Raw genomic sequence first — 18934 nt, 5'->3', positions numbered from 1 at the left:
TACGTGTGCGCAGGAGCGTAACTGTAAAACAAACTGGTCCCAAATCCAGTCAATGAGCGTACTGGGCTGAGGGGGCCCCTTGGAGCTAGGGGCCCTCGCACTGCGGGGGCCTTTCTTACGCCCATGGTGCAGCACCATTTAATTTATGGTGACTTGGAGGGCGCGTGTGCACCATTTAGGCTTGCTGCTGGCTCCTCTGAGACTGAGGGGCCCCCTGGGGCCCCTGGAGCGCATGGGCCCCCCTGCAATGCGGGGGCTGCGGGGGCCTGTGTTACGCCCCTGTTCCACCCCCCTGTGGCAGCCCGGGCTGAAACAGCCCCCCCCCCCGACCCAGTACTTCGCAGGTCTTTAAAAGGCGATCCCCTTGTTAATGACGCTTTGTTGGTTTTTTCCCCCTTTCGAGAACCCCTGCATCGCCACTCTTTGCTGGTAGAATTAGAACTTTTAACAATACTAAGCCCTGTGAGGAATCGGGTTTTTAGGTCGAGCAGACATAGTCTGCACGAGACCTATTGCTGCCCGTATTTGGGAATGTAAACACGAGAGGGGCACGAGCGCAGATTTCACCTCGTGGGCGCGCACGGCGCCGTGCCCCTCTCGTGCCTCATATTCCCATGCGCAAAGACACTCACACAGCCACACTCACGCATGCGCACATACACAGCCACACGCATACACAGGCACACACACACTGCATACACACACGCACCCCCCTTAAACAGACTCCCGCGCACACAGACAGACACACGCACAGACGCACTCAAACACACACAGACACGCGCGTACACCCCCCCCACCCCCTCCACTCACGGGCTCTCGCGCACACATACACACGCACACAGACACACACACATATCCCCCCTCCACTCACCGTGCTCTTTTGTCACGTCGCCTCGCTGTGCTCTCCAGGCTCCGCACTCCTCTGGTGTTTTCTTCGGTGCATCACCATACGCGGGGCTTCCCTCACGCTTGTTTCTTCTTCTGATCTACTACGGCGCTGACGTCAGTACGCCCAGGGCGTGGCCTAGGTGTTTCCTGGGGCTGACGTTGAGGTGGAAGCAGACTTGGGAGGTTGAGCTCCTAAAGATAGCAAACACCGGCGAATCCAAAGTTGGGTCGGTGTGACGGGCAGAGAGCCCGGGCTTCATCGGGTCCAGGTGGCCTCAGGCTGGAGAGGGTTTCAGTGATCTCCGAGACTGTGGATGTTAGAACTTGTCACTGCGAGGCGGTAAGCGCGGCGGAGCAGGTGATAGTGTTGAAGCTTTGCTGGTTGTGAGATGTTTTGTGAAGCCGATCACCGCAGCAGGGAGGGGTAATATCAGCAGGCGATAATGACGGGAGGGCAGATGTTGGGCGTGTCATGACGAGAGTAACTGATGTGTGGACAGAAGTCGCCATATGGGGTGTGTAGGCTGCCCGGAAGTACCCACTGCGCGCGGGGTGACGATAAAGCAAGAAGTAATCAATGGGCTCATGTATACGTCGTTTAAACACTTCCGAAATGTGCTCAAAGTTTCGAATGCCGCTCGAGATTCCCATTGAAGCAAAGTCACGTGGGTGAACATATGTGAGATCACCAAAAGTCAACACATTGTTAAACATTATTGAATGGAATTGAATTACAATAACTTTTATTTAACTATTAATTATTAAAAAAAATAAAAACTATTGTTATTTGTAATATCAATACATGAAAGTCTTGTAAATACAACACATATTGCATTACAAATGCTATAGGTGTCACATTTTGCGAAAGTTATAACTATTGGCATGGTAAATGACAAAGCTAATAATTTCGCTATTTTCAAAAACAAAACATAAATAAAAAAAATTGTCATTTACAATACCAATAGCTCAAACTTTCCGAATGCGAGACCTATTGCATTGCAAATGCTTGTTGCTTGTAAGAATCGGGAGGCGGTAGACTAGCCTTCAAATCGGTAGTCTCACGCCTAAATCGGGAGGGTTGGCATGTCTGGATTGAGTGATTAGGTGGGTCAAGAGAAGTAAAGAGAGGTCAACAATGTGTATTGCCACAAAGAGAAATGGCAGTCCTAAAATAATCGGTGGGAGGGGAATTCCTCCTTTCGGAACTAGGGCCCTCACGCACCCAGCCAGCTAGGTGCCATGCTTCATCATTTGGGCCTGCTCCTCGTTGGGTCGGCGCTGCAATACCTGACGGGCCCCCAAAGAGGGACTCTTTGGCAGAGATCTTTTGTCCTTTGCCGTTTGGTGCAGTGGAGGTAAGGGACCTATAAAGTGTGGATGTGGTGTAATGGAAAGTGATTAAAACAGGTTGGGTAGTCCAAAGAATGACTTTTATTGAGTTTGGCTCCCCACCTGGTTAAAAGGAAGTGTGGCGACTATCTGAACTAATGGTTCGGGATAACTGCGCTCTACTCCTGAGGGGTCGACATGTTTGTTGCCTCATAGTCTGGAGGATCAGTGGCAATTCACCAGGACCTAGTGAAAAACTATCAGTTTGTATGTTACATGCATATTGTGCTGTGTGTTATGTAGTTGGCTTGTGCATTATTTAGCTCTTCTCGTTGAGTCCATTGTCGGTTGTGCCCAGACGTAGGATAGTTTTTCCTTCGAAGCACGATAGTATGGAATCAGTGCAACATCCTTTTACGTGTTTTAGGACTGTCCATTTTATGTCTTGTGTCCCATGTCTTTTTTTCTTCGTAATGTTGTACCATGGGTGCATTCTGGACTTTGCATTTAATTCTTGATCTGTGTTGAGTGATCCTCTTTTTTACTGCCTGAGTTGTTTTACCTACGTATGCAAGGAGGCATGGGCATATTACACAATATATTACGTTGGTACTATTGTAATTTGTGAATTCTTCATGTATGATACTTTTGCCTCTGTATTCAAATTTATCTCCTTCGATGGTACTCAAGCATGAGATGCAATTCCCACATTGGTTTTAATGGGAGGTAGTGCTAGCATGGTCTGTATGGAAACCTTTGGTGTCTTCACCTATGTATTGGCACGTACCTGTTTGTCTTCGATGTTTTTGTCAGCTGACAGCTGTCAGGAGCCTCTGTTGGTTGCTGTCTTAATTCACAGAGTTTACCTTGGGTTGTGAACAAAAGTCTGATCCGAAGGATGTAAGGAGCCAGATCACTTTTGTTTGCCATGATGGTACTGTCTGCCACCTGGGATGTATCTTGTCTGCCACCTGGGATGTATCTGTGAACAAGTTACGGTTAGCTGCTGCACAGATGAGGAGAAGAGTTCCTCGTAGGCCAGTTCAGTGTCTCAGGAGAGTGTAGATAGAGGTATCCAACTGAGTTCAAAGGGGCATAGAACTGATGAGTGCCTCTGAAGTAGAGGGCCACTGTCCATGCTCTTTCACCTAAGCATGTAATCAGATGTAGTATTGATATATAGGCAATCAACGTAGCATCAGTTTGGTACATTCATGATTGATTTAATGCCTTTGACCCATATTGAAATAGTCTTATTGAAGAACACCAAGTCGCTTATTCTTATTAACCACATGGCTGCTGGGCGTTTTCCCCCCCAGTGCTGGAAAATGCCATTTTAGTGGCACTATGACGAGCTCAGCTCGTCATCAGCACACGACACCCGTGGGTGATGACGAGCTGAGCTCGTCATCAGCATCGAAAGGGTTAAGAGATGCAATATCAATAAGCTGGTAATCACCATCGCATCCAGTCAGATAAAATCTTGAAAGGATTATTGCTTTTGATAAGTACTAGCGTGTAGTCTCGTCGGGTATGCCGGGTGATTGCCTATATATCTATCCTACATCTGATTACGGAAATAGCACTTTGGTGAGCTTCCCTGCACCTGCTTCACTAATGATTGCTGCTCCTGTGTGGGCATAGGGTAGGCTTCCGTGAGCTCTTACCCCGTCTTCAGCCCTGGTGCTACTGTACCTGCTGCACTAACAATAGATGTGCCCATGTGCTGTGTAGTGTTCAACCTACAAGGATACAGAACACTAAAAAGGCCTTTGCTGCAACTGTCCAGCTGACCAGAGGCATGGACTGGACTGGTCCCGGCTGTTGGTCCTTGACTGAGCCCATATGAGGCTCTAAGTGCTTCCCATGAGGTCCTGGGAGGCTGTAGAAGTGCACTCCTATTATGGAAGAAGACTTAAAGGACTACAGTCAAAAGGTAAAATCTTTGACCAGCACGAACCTGGTTGGTGTATCCGACCTGACTTCCATCGTGGTCACCATCAATTTATGCCTAGGTCTTCCGCAACAATGGAGTATCATTGGCACCTTGTGATTCTTGGCACTATCGCTACTTGAAGCGTTACATTTCATATCTCAGATTCCGCTTATTGGGTTTTGTCATTTTAGTGTTATTTTGTTCATTACATTTTACATTATATTTCTATTTCGTGTTTTTATTTTTATTGTTTTGCATTTTGACTTTTACTGTTTTGGTTTCTGCATACATATTTTACATATTGTCCGATGTTAAGCCTGCCTGTTCCGTGCCTTAGGTACCAGGGGGTTGACTCCAGGTTACTTTTAATGGCGTTGAGAATTCACTCTGACAGGGGTTGTGATTTTTCCTCTTTCACCACAAATAATAATTCAGTTTCTTGCAGAAACTAGCAGAGAGGTTTTAGAAATTATCTGCAAATAGGCAGTTGATAACCTACCAGGGTTGAAGCACCTGGAATATGGGACGAGTATCGTGCGGGAACAGAACCTCTACAAAATTCAGTTTAGAGATAAACCAAGCTTCACGCTTGAACGTCACAACTTTTTAAAACAAATGTATTGCAGCTCTTTGCATTTTGACAGCCCCAAGCAAATTTGAGAACAGAGTGGATGTATGTAGCAGAGACGAGTTTGTGTTTAACTGTTTATCTAAGAATTTGCAGGAGAGATTACTGAGCTGCAGAACCCAACTCTCCCCGAGAGGTGAACATTCCTAAAAGCATAGAGCGCTACACGCTTTCATCTAAGACGCTGACCTCTGAGGAGGGCGCATCACCAGTGAGTCGCATTCTTGGGACTGCTCTGGGTTATTCTGTGAACTCCAGAGACAGAACAAAAAGGAATTGGGCTGAGAAAGCTCATCGTGGCAGTTGTTACAGGTGTGGGTTTAAGGCACACGTGGGAAGTAATGGGAAAAGCCCGGATCAAGGACAATGTTGCAGTGTTGGGGCATTTTCTAGCAGTATGAGTGTATGCACTACTGTAAAAGTCGGCACAATTGATGTTAATGAGGAAGAACGTCTCCAGAGGGAATAACTTAGTTTTAGCAATTTGATTCCATAGTTCGTTCCACCTTCATGCGACAGGTAATGTGTCCCTTGTGTATGGTTCATGCTGGTACGGTGTTGTTAAATGGAATGGCGGATTCAGGACTACCCATCAAGATTTGGTGTGATGTAGCCTTTGATAAAACTAGAGCTGTGAGAAACAGCTGACCAGCTCCAGTATAAATCCCCACACCTTAGGTGAGCAGGATATCGATATTTACTGGATTACTTTGTTAGTCTGCTGGAATGATTGGGTAAAAAGATCCACTCAAAAATGTGTGTATCTATCAATGGAAGGTAAGGGATGGAATGGCACAATCAGACTAAGTTGGTTTCGCTATGAGGCCGGTTCCTGATAATCCAGCGGTGTTGAGTGACATGCCTGTATCGAATGTAGATTTTGATGCCAATGACATTAAGAATACTTTACTACATTCTCCTGATGTTTCCCGAGTGGGTGCAGTGAATGGGCTAAGCATTGCATCAAACTTAAAGCTCAGGCAGTACCTCTCATTCATAGAGTGCGCTCTGTTTTTCTGAGGGTACGGAGTGAGCGTACTGCCCTCTTACATGATTTATGTCACCAATTCCTCTGAAAGGTTTTACCAGTTTTTATTGTCCAGAAGAGGTCTGGGGACATGCATCTTTTAAAGTTCACAGACCACAGCCCTTTGCTTTGAACCCTTAATGTTGTCAGTAAGGCCCCTGTAAGGTTGCTAAGGCTGTTTTTAAAATTACAACTTTGACATCAAATTAGTACACAGAGACAGACACTACAGGGCTGGCTGCTTATCTAGAAAGCCACTTTTGGGTAGTTTGGGTGACGAGGATTTGGATGTTCATGAATGTTTGTGGCAGCGGTGTTAGACGCTGTCCATGATGCTGCTTGTGCTGACCCAGGAGTGGTGCAAGTTCACAAGGACTTCACAGATGGTCTCCCCTGGGACTGGTGCTTAAGTGCTGAGGTGTTTTGGTGTGCTCAAGTGTGAGTGGTGAGATCCGCATTGCTGGCCTGCCTTAAGTTGTGATGCTGCGGACAGTAGCGTGTCTGCTAAAAGCGATGGTGTGACTGGTGGAACAATAAAGCCAAATAAGAGAAAGTTATCTTCCGACACCGCAGTCTTCGTGACTGAGACCAGTAACACTGAAGACTCCGAGACTCACAGCAGTAATTTCTCCTTTCAGAGCGTTATTGCTGCAGATGGAGTGAAGCCCAGAAGTAAGCACATTACTAAGGTACCAACAAAGTTTAATATTGTTCATTTGTATTAATTGTTTCTCTTTTGCAGCATTTGGAAATGCTTTTTCTAGTTTTGTTGCTTTTTGTTTAGTTTTTTCATGTAGGCTGTTAACTTTGGTTTAAAGGGAATGATGTTGTAGTGTGTGACCTTAATGCTGCAGTTTGCATTTCATTACCATCGTTTGCTTACCCTGGAAAATCTCCAGGGTGGAGGAGGTTTGCTGTTCCACAGTGCTTTCTTCAGCTTCTGGGCAGTTGTCGCTCTGTGACGATCTGTGGTCCTGTTTCTCTGCTCTTCTTGTAGTAGCTCTTATCAGAGCTTCATCCATCCGCCAACGATAATAAGATGCCAGGCATCACCCAGCACACAACACAGACTATGATGTGCTACATCTATCTGCTCGGCGCAGTTAAAGTGCGGATAAAGTTCTCTGGACCCATCTGGCTGTGAATGTAACCTAAGGGCTTAAGATGAAATGAAGAGCTTACCTCCTTCCTGAGTGGCTCCAGACTGCTGTGTGCAGACCTGATAGCTGGCAGCACCCTGGAGTATGTATGTATAAATCAGATTATGTTGGAAGTAACCAGCAATATAGTGGAGGCAGCACCCTCCCATAGAGTAGGATTTCTCATAGTATTTTATTTCCTGACACATTAATGGAGATTGTGGTTTAACAGGCAGAATAACAACACTGACCATACATTTTTCTGGGGTTGTCTTTAAAATGACGTACACATTAGGAATGGCACTTTGTTCTGCTGGAATAATAACACAAGTTATCTTACACTCTATGTTGTTGCATGGATTGTTGGCTGCAATGCCTTCCATGTTTCATTCAAACGTGCTTTCAACAGGCCACATATATGATTTGCTGCTGTAGAGAAATAATGCTCCTGTTTACTGTGGCAGACTCAGAAATATTGAAAAACTTCATGATTTCTCTTTCTGCACTTCATAGTAAAACCTTTCACGTTTTCACTCAGTCATTTGGCAGAAACATAACTTAGGACCATTAAAATAGTTGTGATGGGGAACATTCATGTGGGGTTAGGACTGGCTCGACCAGAGTGCTTGCTGACTTGGAGGAGTATGGAGTTGACCCCCTTGCCTGGTCCGGTGTGGAACCAAGCCAGCGATGCTTTGCTGCAGGCTCATTTGCCCTGATAGCTGGTCAACAGTTTGAGGAGGAGGAGGCAAAGAGCTGGCTAAGTGTGCCATGAGGCTGGCATTTCAGTACATCCCTGAGAAGTGAGCTTTGAGTCGATGTGGTGTTCCTCTTATACCACGTGCAATTCATCCTCTCCAAAGCCTCAAGAATTCCTGGGTGTGAAGGGTGGCTGATTCTGATTGGGTGCTTGATAGTTTACCAGAAACTCATGTTCTTGATTGTTCATGTTTGTCAGTAGTTGATTAAACACGCCCAGGGGTTTTATCTCTGTAGTTGACACAAGCTGCAATAAAGGTTTCTTTCTCGTTGCAAAAAAAGTATGAATGGCCGACGAGCCTCTGTAGGTCAAAGAATGGAAGGGCTGGGGAACTGTCATTCATCTCACTGCTAAGCAGAGCAGAGTCATGCTTCATCCTCCGTCAGGCCTCTGATTTTGACCAACATCGCTTAGAATACTGGGACTTTAGAGCCCATCCTTTAATGAGAAAAACAAAACTACAAGTCCCATAAGCAATAGTGGCGGAAGGTGTCACGCATGACCTGGGGCAACATAAGATTCAGCACATCTAGTTCCATATTTGACACAATATTTAATTTATAACCTTTGTTTTTTATGGTCATGAGTCATCAGAATACTAAAAACGTGTCTTTTATTTTTAAGGTCAATTACGTAATGGTCACCAGCTTGGAAGCTCTGTTAATTCTTCAGTATTTGTCATTGATCTCCATGTGTGGCTAGTTTGGGTCTGCCCCTGCATCGTTCCCGATAACTCGCACAGGTAAGGAGCTTGTAGCAGCAACATGATAACCCCATACTTGTCTGTAAGAATTGTGCTCCGAGGCAGGTATCTGATCATTTTTGTGAAACAAGCAAGGGCCAATATCTGCTATGTACATTTGTTATAATAAAACAGTCAAATCGCAGTATACTGTTCCGGAGGTTCGTCCCAGAGACATTATCTGTAACTGAACGCAGACACCCTAGGAAGCATGTGCTCTTAAGACAAGTTGCATTCACTCACCTGAAGGTGACATGCTTCATCATTGGGCTATACTCCTCACCAGGCCGGCGCTACAATGCCTGGCGGGCACCACAAGAGGGCATTTTGTCGAAGATCTTTTATTAAGTATGCCGGATGAGCATAGTAGGACAGAGGGTGTTGTGTCATAAGATGTGAGATTGGTGAAGTCTGAATATAAGATCAACTATCGACCAGTTGCCACAATATAGTTAATGTGATCTTCCTGCTCCATGTTGAGATTAAAAACAGTGGCAGAGAAATTGAGGAACTAATGGCCCCTATCACTGTGTGAAAGCATCGATCACCTATGGACCTGCTGGTAAGCTGGGGTCTATGCTTCAGGTCAACTTTTTTCATGCCTCGTGTAGTCATGGAGCAATCTATGGCATTTCATCAGTACCAAATATGGGAAAATGGGTAAATGTGACCTAATCTTCTCCACAGCGTGAGGAGCTCTGTAACTCAAAGCCCTGCACCGTGCATAGGTGATACGGTGCCTATTACCATCTTACTACCACAGGTGAGCGCTGCCTAACAGAGTACACTAGATACGGTAACCCTCCTAAAATTCCGGACATACTGACTTATCCAATAGCGAGGACGCCCATCAGAGGGCAACTGGTTTGAAAAGCACATGCTTCCTAGGGTGTCTGCGTTCAAGTAGAGATAATGTCTGTGGGACTGAACCTCCAGAACAGTATACTGTTAGTTGATTTATATGAAGAATGTGTATACTGGACTGTCATTTTCCTTGTCATCTCTTGTCATATGTAAAATAAAACACAACACTCCGGGAGGCCAACACATCTATCATACATTTAATGCAGAAATAGCAAAAGGCCAAGTAAACTAACAAGTGACAATTGTCTTTGCAATGGACGAGAGCATCCACCTTAAAGCAAGTTGGAGTATATAATGCTAATGCTACACAAAGTATTTTTATACACTTTTCTCCTAATAAAAGAAATATGAAAACGTGACAGAAACAGTTACTGAAACGACACTCATGAGTAGGAGGCAGAATCTTCTCTCGAGAGGAATGTGAGGAGTCCATGAGGTGCAGATAAAAGATACACAAGCTGCAGAATTCACTGTTTCTGGAAATAACACTTCTGTTTTAGGTCTCGTGGTGATTACAGCACGAAGCGCTGTCTCGCCAGAGACCTATTGTGAGCGACTCTGCTTTCCAGGAGACAGCACCTGGCCGCGCACATTTCCTCTCCGAGAAGGCGATCGGAGCGGGCCACGCGCACGCGAACGCGCTCGCTGTGGCCAGCTGCTGTCTCCTGGGAACCTCCAACACCACACACCACACATGCATGCGCATACCCAGAGACACACACACGAGCGCCCATGCACGCACGCACACATACATACATACAGAGAACCCCTCCTACCCCCGCCGTCGCACACATACACACACGCGCACACACCCCCTCACACCCCACTCACCAGGTTCTTCTTGCGTGTCCCTCGGCAGCCAGCGGGTCATTCTGGGCAACAGGCAGGGGCCGCGGGGCTCTCCACGAGCACGGGAGCCCCGCTAGCTGAGACGCAAATCTTCCGGCGGGTACAGGAGCGCGGGGTAGATTCCCGCCTGCTTCCTGTATTTGTCCGGACCCCCCCCATCCCAACAAAGGTTGCCTGGCTTCCTGTTGAAGCCGGGCTGCGGCGGTGAGTTTGCTTGGTTTTTTTTGCTACAGCTAAATGTGCGCACAAGTTGGATGCTTGTGTTGTTTTAACTTTGTTTTGGACTTGTAAGAATAATTTGTTTTTGCTATGACATCCTTGGAGGTCTACATTTAAGATTCGCCCAATGCTCTGCTTTTCTTACTAGCATTTTTACTTATTGTAATGTTAACTGAGGATTATCTTTTCCCCCTCAAATTCCCTTTTCCGATTTGTGTAACTGTGTCCAAACAGTTCTTAGGAGAATGCCCAGCAGCACGTCTCTAACAGATGATGGAAAACCTAACTCGTTATTAGTGTAAAGCCAAGACCATGTTCATGGTAATTTCAGCTTTATTTGTTGCCAGACTATATTAGTTGCCAGACTTCTCATACTGGTTTTACTTTGTACATAACGGTGATGATGAGTAAAGGACTAGGAGCTGTTGTTCAGTGTGTAGGGTACATTTGGGGGCTGCAGTACAGACAGGCTACTGGGCCCGAACTCTGGTGGTTGAGGTCATTTGCAACTTGTGTCCTGGAGTTTGTTCTGCTATGGCTCCAAACTGGTCCATAAACACCCTTTCTGCAATTGACTCTTGGGGTAGCAGCTTTCAGTGGTCAACTGTTTTGTCTGGATGATGGTGTTGGGGTCGGGGGCAAGATCTCAGAACTCAACTTTCAAACAACAACCACAATAAATGCTTTGTCAAACCATATACTATTTTTGGTGGAAACACAGCCTTTTATTATCACAGCAGAGTCTAATAGGACAGTATTCAATAGGGCTCAGCTGCAAGGTCGTAAATACGAGTACGATGTTTAGTGAAGCAGCCCACCAGCTGTGTGGCGTTTTGAGAGTGGTTTTCATGTCTAGATCTTACATTCTAATGCATTTACAAGCACATGTGCCATTCACTCGGCCATTAGTCATTCGGGGTAGTTCAGTTCAATGAACGTACCCAAATTAACGGGATTGCTTATGCAACAGTCACTGCATGTTTAGTTCAGCCTTTTGTGAAATGTTCCGTTATCTGATCACCCAATCAATTTAACTTGGCACTGAAGTTGGCGACAGGGAAGGAGCTCAGCAGGTGTCTGTCCTGGCCTATGCAGCCTACAGGAATGTTATAGGTAGGTGTGGACTCTGGCCTGGTTCACATGAAGGGTTGCTCCTTTAGGCATTTGTGGTCCCTGAGCTGTGATCTGCTTCAGCAGCAATTGCAGTTTCTCCTAGGGATCCTCCTGAGGGTCGGCTGCAATAGGACCAAGACTTCAGGCATCACATGGGTGTTTGACTGCACAGAATGACTACTTGGCTTGATTGATGTACCCGGTCGACTGTAGGGGCTGCTACTGGAGAATCTGCACAAAATGCTTTGGTTATGTCTTCACTTCTAAGTGCAGTTAGTCTCTGGGTGTTGCTCATGCCCGCAAAACTCCTCCTGAACATTTTCCCTTCATTAATGGCCTTAGCACTCTCCTTCCTTCCCCTGAAGCAAGGGAGGCAGGTGTCTAGAAGCTAGGCAGGTAGATCACCTGCTTCTCTAGCAGTTGTGCTGATTTCAGGTATTGTCCCTTACCCTCTGCAAAACTGCCTGGCATGCAGACACCTAAAAACGTCCTCAACTTGAACAACAGAAACTATAGTCCTGCCTCTCTACTCTGGTACCTACCAAATCAGCAGTCCTTTCCAATCAAGGTCCTCATTCAATTTCCAACTGAGCCCTGTCTCCTTCCTCCCTCAGTTTGGTACCTGACCCTCCCATCTTCCATCCACAAGAATGCAGGCAATCTGCTTCACTGTCTGGGGAAGCTGTCCTCCTCTATCTTGTGCTATGCTAACCCAAGGGCATTCCGAATGGATCCCACTGGTCCCAGAACTCAGGCTATGTGATACACACTTACTACACATACACTCGGTCGACATGGATAAGGAATGTCAAAGCAAGATTTTGGGTTTCACACAATAGTAGAACTTTACATTAGAGGGGTCAGAAGTCCGCACCCTTTATAACCATAAGGTTTGGTCACACTAAAGATTGACAAAACATGGTACCCTGCCAGCACCGCTTTATGTGATGCACATGGGACAGTAATAGTAGTCCAGAGCTATGTGCATCTCTCCAAGTCGCCGAACAGTTTCTGGACCTTGCATTACTGGAGATAGGCCTATGCCTCTGTGGACACCCTAGGATAGCATAACACTAGGGTCATGGTAAAAAGTTGAGATACCAGTGTTATAAGCAGTCGGGTACACACCCATTAAGGGGACAAACTTTCAACTACAAACTTTCTCAGAAACTCTTTGATGAATCAGTCTGCTGGGATAGCACATATTTTGTTCCCCCCATGTTCCACCTCAAACTTCGCCAGGTACCTGTCAAAGCCACAATTCCCTTCCCCTCCAGGTTTCTGTTCACCCCCAGAATAGCCCTCTTACATGAAAGTGCATGAAATCATCTCTGGGCTTAGCTTGGAAAATAAGAGGAGCTGTTCCTCCTCCATCATAATTGTGCATTTTTTGATAGTGGCTGATAATTCTTTGTGCAGGCTCACATTTTCCAAGTTCACCATCTCTGTTCCCACAGTGACCATATTGTTTCTCCAAGTATTGTGGGGAGATGTATACATTTGCCCCACTAACGGTAGGAGTTCTCGATCTCCTTCCCAACCAAGTTGAATTCTGCTGTACTTTACATTTTTCTCAAAGTGTCAGCCTGGATTCATGATGAGACTCGGAGTACTCTCAGCTGCTTTCCTCGTAAAAGATTATCGAGATGCTCAATCTTGGCATCTAGGACCTTCACCACATCGATTTGAAGTTTCCCCCAGGTTTGGAGTCACTTTTTTGCAGTCTTCTGTTCCTTCTTCTCGGTCTACATTGAGTTGGCCAAGTCCTCCATCTGGCTTTCTACAGCCTTAACTGCTTTTTACGTCTCGTGGCGTTAACTGCGCGAAAGCGCGTTCTCGCCAGAGACCTATTGTTCGCGCCAGAGACCTATTGTCTCAGCTTCCCAGGAGACAAGAGATGGCCACGTGCATCTTGAAAAATCGGATCGGAGCAGGCCGCGTGCGCTAGAAAGTGCACGCTGTGGCCTTCTCCTGTCTCCTGGGAAGCGCAAACACACACAGCCACACCTCCCCCTGCTTTCAAACACGCATGCGCACACAGAGACACACACACGCACACGCATATACGAGCACACATACACGCACGCATACATACAGAGGCACCCCCCCGCCGCCGCACACACACACAAGCGCACAGAGACCCTCCCGCATCCCTCCTCCAACTAAGGCCAACTCACCGCATCTGCGCCACTCCTCCCGGCCCATGTGGGGCATCGGATTCCGACCCACCAGGCACATCGCCTAGTTCCCGGCGCCCCACCAGCGTTAGTCCGGCTTCTTCCGTGGAGACTGCTGGTCACACTGGCATTTCCTACCCAGGGGAGAGGCATCACGGGGGCGATACGGGCACCATGAGTGTCCTGCTGCTGGCTGAGCCTTGAGGGAGCGCACCCTTCCTGGACCACTGAGGCCAAGCCCTGCCTCCCGCCGCTGCAGTGGGAGGGCAGGACAGTGCAATACGATCACACTACGCGCAGGAAGGTCAGAGCGTCCGTGACGTACGACGCGGTCGTCATCTGAAAGTAAATAAAAAGCACTTGCATGCTGGTATTTTTAGTCTCCCTATTTGGCCAAAGTACTTCAAGACCCACAAACACTTTGTTGAAGCAAACGAAGAATAATGGTAGAATAGTTATTTATCCTCTCCTATAATATTTAGGGAACTTATTTGCCTCTCTTTCAAGTTTCAAGGGAGGCTCAGAAATACAGGCACTTTCATGAGGCGTCAGCCCCGTGCGTGAGGTGCATCATCAGAGCTGTGTGAATATTAACTGCGTCAGCCCCGTGCGTGAGGTGCATCATCAGAGCTGTGTGAATAATAACAGCTGTGAGCCCCGTGCCTGAGTTGCATCATCAGAGCTGTGTGAATAATAACTGTCAGCCCCGTGCCTGAGGAGCATCATCAGAGCTGTGTGAATAATAACAGCTGTGAGCCCCGTGCTGAGGTGCAGCATCAGAGCTGTGTGAATAATACCTGCATCAGCCCCGTGCCTGAGGTGCATCATAAGAGTTGTGTGAATAATAACAGCTGTGAGTCCCGAGCCTGAGGTGCATCATCAGAGCTGTGTGAATAATAACTGTCGGCAGCCCCGTGCTGAGGTGCATCATCAGAGCTGTGTGAATAATAACTGCGTCAGCCCCATGCTGAGGTGCATCATCAGAGCTGTGTGAATAATAAAAGCTGTGAGCCCGTGCCTGAGGTGCATCATCAGAGCCGTGTGAATAATAACAGCTGTGAGCCCGTGCCTGAGGTGCATCATCAGAGCTGTGTGAATAATTACTGCGTCAGCCCCGTGCGTGAGGTGCATCATCAGAGCTGTGTGAATAATAACAGCTGTGACCAACAGCATACTCTTGCACACACTCTCACTGCTCACCAATTCAAAGTTTGCTAAAAATTTTATGCAACGCATTGTCATACACAATGCCAATAACTCAAACTTTAATGCTGCGAGACCTATTGCATTGTAAATGCTTGTTTCAATATTCAATTTACTACAAGATGTAGGAAAGTGTGCAGATGGACATCACTAAATAAAATGGTTCTGGGCCCTAATAGAATCATGTAACTTTGCAGGCATATTAAGGCTAACAAACACATCAAATTAAAATAAGAATCTTGTAATTGGGTAATGTAATATATTACTACACATTGTGGCGGTCATGTGTAAACACTTATCGGTATTAAAGAAACCAGTATATCCAGTTATGCATTCTGAATTCCTTCTTCCTAGAGGCCACCACTGCTGCTAGCCAGCTGTATTCAGCAGTACCACCTGTGACCTATAATCCTGCACTTAATCAATACCAAAGGTCGTCAATGCTTCTAGCCAACTCTGGTGCCACTCGCACCCCACCACCCTTGGACCTGTTATACTTTTAGCCAGCTCCAGTCAGTAGTGGCCCCTTGGGCCTGTATGTTATCCTACTAGCCAGCTCCTGTTAGTACTGGCACCTGTGACCTGTTATCATTCTAGCCAACTTGAGTCATTAGTAGCACCTTGGGACTAGTGCTCATACTAACCAGCTTCAGTCAGTATTGGCCCCCTCATATCTATTATCCTGCTAAGTAACTCCAGTCAGTGGTGACCCCTGTACCTTAAATCCTGCAAATATTCAAAACCAGAGGTTAACTCCACTGCCAACCAGTTCCAGTCAATATTGACATGCATTGTTACCCTGCCTGTAATGAATACCAGAGGCTAGCGCTGTTGCTAGCCAGCTCCAGTCACCAGTGGCCCGTCACATATTATCCTCAATAGGATCAATGCCCAAGGCCTGTGCAGCTGCTAACCTGCTAGTCAGTAGTGACCTCCCAGACCTGTTATCCTGCATATAATCGGCAAGGCTTCGGCCCTAATAACACTCACCCCACATCCTTATGGTATATTAGCAATGTAATTAATTTACATCATACGGTAGGTACCGCACTATTACACACGGTCCCAAAAACAAAGAAAATCAAAATTTTCCTAACCTTTCAGCACTCCACCTGTCAAAAATGACCAAATCACGCCAAGCACTATAGCCTGCCACATCACATGGCACACTCAGCCACAACATGACCAGATACCAAGGCAGGGATTTGGGGCCATTAATCCTCTGTTCGAAGCATGTATGCTGTAGATGCACATGCTTTGCATACTCCTGCCATCTTTTGTTGTGTCCGGAGGTTTGCAAGTTGTTTTTCTTTGAAGAAGTCTTTCCAGTCACGAGGTAAGGTGACTCCACCTTTCGGTGATAGTGCGCATGGGCATCGACTCCATTGTTGGATTGTTTTTTTACCCCAAACAGGTTTGGATGTGTATTGCTGCTCTGTGAAACCGCTCTTCGGGTGCCCCTCAGTGCGCATTCCACTCTACCCTCAATGGTAATGTTTCAGTACCCGTTTACCTGTTCTCTGCATTTCAAATAGATCGACAAACTCTCCATTTTCTATAGAAAACCTCGTGGGCAACCGTCAGGCCTTGCTGCATAGAGCCAGCCATCTGCAAATGGAACGGACTCCATTCCATTTCTGTCCTAGGTGCCACGCCAAGTACCCTCGCACCGACCTACATCAAGTTTGTAACTTGTGCCTCTCTCCGGAGCACAAGGAGGAAGACTGCGACGCTTGTAAGTCGTTTCAGTCCAAGAGGACTCTACCCGATCATCAGGCTCGATGACGAGAGAGGCAGCGTCAAAGCATTCAACACACTCTGGATATCTTCGGGCAAGAATCTGACCAAGACGAGATAGAAGCGTCTGCCGTAGAAGAAGAGGCCCATCTCTATGCCGTGGCACAATCGTTGGGGCATGCTGTAGCAGCCATGTGATTGCAATTCTACTTCATGCCAGTTCCATAGGCGACAGACCAAATCTATAGGTTATCTTGTGCTCTTCTGGCATCTAAAGAGGCCTAATAAACAGCATTTGGGTGTCAGCTCAATACTTAGTTGTGTGGCATGCACCATTTCTTCGACAGCTAGTTGCCAGAAGGAGTGTATTTCATCGCAGGACCATGGTTAATGTAAGAAATCAGACCCCACAGTGTTGCAGCGCAAGCATATATCTGGGCAAGACCCGACCATTCGATGAAGGTGTTGTGGCGTTAAGTAGGTTCTTTGCAGAAAATTATAATGTATCAGTCGAAAATGGGCATTACTAGAAACCATGCGTATTAGTTCATAGGCCCCCTGCCAGTATTGATCTTCCATTGGAATCTCGGGCCCATGTGTAGTGCTTACTGTATCTGATCGCATTGTTCTGTAAAGATGCATACTTAGGTGTCTACACGCTCCATAGGTTAGCAGTATCTCAAGAGTTTGAGTATGCAGCGGAGCTGTCGGATAGCATGGCCAGGTGTGCTTATTTGTGTCTGCCAAGCCCGAATATTGTAAAAATTGCCCCTGGCTTAGGATAAGTCCCATCTGGGTACTATTGTTCGCATCCCCATCCCTCCATGCCTGGAAGGACATACTGAGTGCTATCAACCTGATTGGTTTTAATATCCAGATTGGGAGCTCCCTATGGAATGGTGCGCGCTTTAGTACTCTCACTACAAACCATTAACATACTCTGGCCACCTGTCGCACAATATATGGAGTATCTCTCGGTGTTCCTGATTCCTCCATTAACAGCTCTGGAAGACAACCAGCGTCCACCATTCCCGCCAAGAGCCGCATTTTCCAACTAGGGACTGTGTTGAGCCATAGAGCTGCATGTTGCAATTGAACGGCATAATATTAGGGGTCCAAATGTGGGACCTCCAATCCCCCGCTGCAGAATTCCTGGTCAGTGTGGCCAAAGCCACTCTGCTATGTGTAATGACCTTGTTGAAAGATTTAACAAGACCATGAAGGGCTTGATTGGTGGACTTCCTGAAAAATTCAAAAGAAGATTGGATGTCTTACTTCCATGCCCGCTTTTTGCCTATTGGGAAGGCCCACAGAAGGGAGTGGGGTCCTCCTTATTTTAGCTTCTGTTTGGGTTTCCTGTCGGGACCACTATGCCTTGTGAAGGAGGGATTGGAGAAACCTCTTGTTGAACCTTAGCAAGAGATAGTTGACTATGTGCTTGGCTTTTGCTCCAGGATGTATAAGTACATGGAAAAAGCAAGCAAAAACATTCAGGACAACCTAGCTCCAGAAGCTCTGGTAAGGCCAAAAGGCTGCTATGGTTGAGTTCCAGCCAGGGCAGATGGTGTTAGTTTTGGGTCCTATGGCTCCTAGGGCTCGGCAAAGTAAGTGGAGTGGGCCCTACCCTATCCTAGAAAGAAAAGGAGCGGTCATCTACCTGGTAGACCATGGCTCTGACAATAATCATAAGAGTGTCTTCCATGTCAACTGCCTTACACCCTACTATGACATGGCAGATGTGACCATGCTCAAGGTTACAGATGAGGATCAGGAAGCAAAGAGTGAACCTGTCCCTGACCTGTCCGACAATCCAAAAGATGGGTCAGTGGAAGGTGCGGTCTTGTCAGACACCCTACCTGCCCATCAGGAGGCTGATTGCAGGCAAGTCCTAAATCGGTTTGCTGAGCTCTTCTTTTAGACCTCTCGCCAGAATAGCTGGTGTATCCATGATGTAGACGCTGACGAAAGCCTACCTGTCGAGAATAAAACATACAGGTCGACTGAACATGTGAAAGAGAACATCAAAGCTGAAGTAAGTATGATGCTGGAATTGGGAGTTCTAAAGCATTCTGAGAGCCTCTGTACCTGCAAAATTGTCTTAATCCCCAAGCCTCGTAACCAGAATGGTAAGAAAGAAATTAGGTTTTGTGTGGACTATTGGGGTGTTAATGCTGTGACCAAAAGCGATGCATACCAAATTCCATGGGCAGATGAACATATTGACAGGTTGGGAGCAGGTAAGTATCTGAGTATGTTTGATCTCACATCAGAGTACTGGCTGATAGGTCTGACGACTCCAGGAGCAAAAGAAATATCTGCATTT

The 18934-nt window shown here is 46.6% G+C and overlaps 1 protein-coding gene across 1 annotated transcript in view; it reads left to right on the top strand.

Moving 5' to 3' along the window:
* LOC147736866 (uncharacterized) overlaps nucleotides 1-18934 on the top strand; it is a 52159-nt gene that overhangs the window by 24549 nt on the left and 8676 nt on the right. Inside the window, 1 exon segment of the mRNA XM_086952715.1 lies at nucleotides 18066-18129. Coding sequence (XP_086808841.1) covers nucleotides 18066-18129 — 64 coding nt within the window.

The sequence above is a fragment of the Lissotriton vulgaris genome, chromosome 1_2, assembly GCF_964263255.1.
Source record: "Lissotriton vulgaris chromosome 1_2, aLisVul1.2, whole genome shotgun sequence".
NCBI lineage: Eukaryota > Metazoa > Chordata > Amphibia > Caudata > Salamandridae > Lissotriton > Lissotriton vulgaris.
This window is presented reverse-complemented; position numbering and strand designations above follow the sequence as displayed.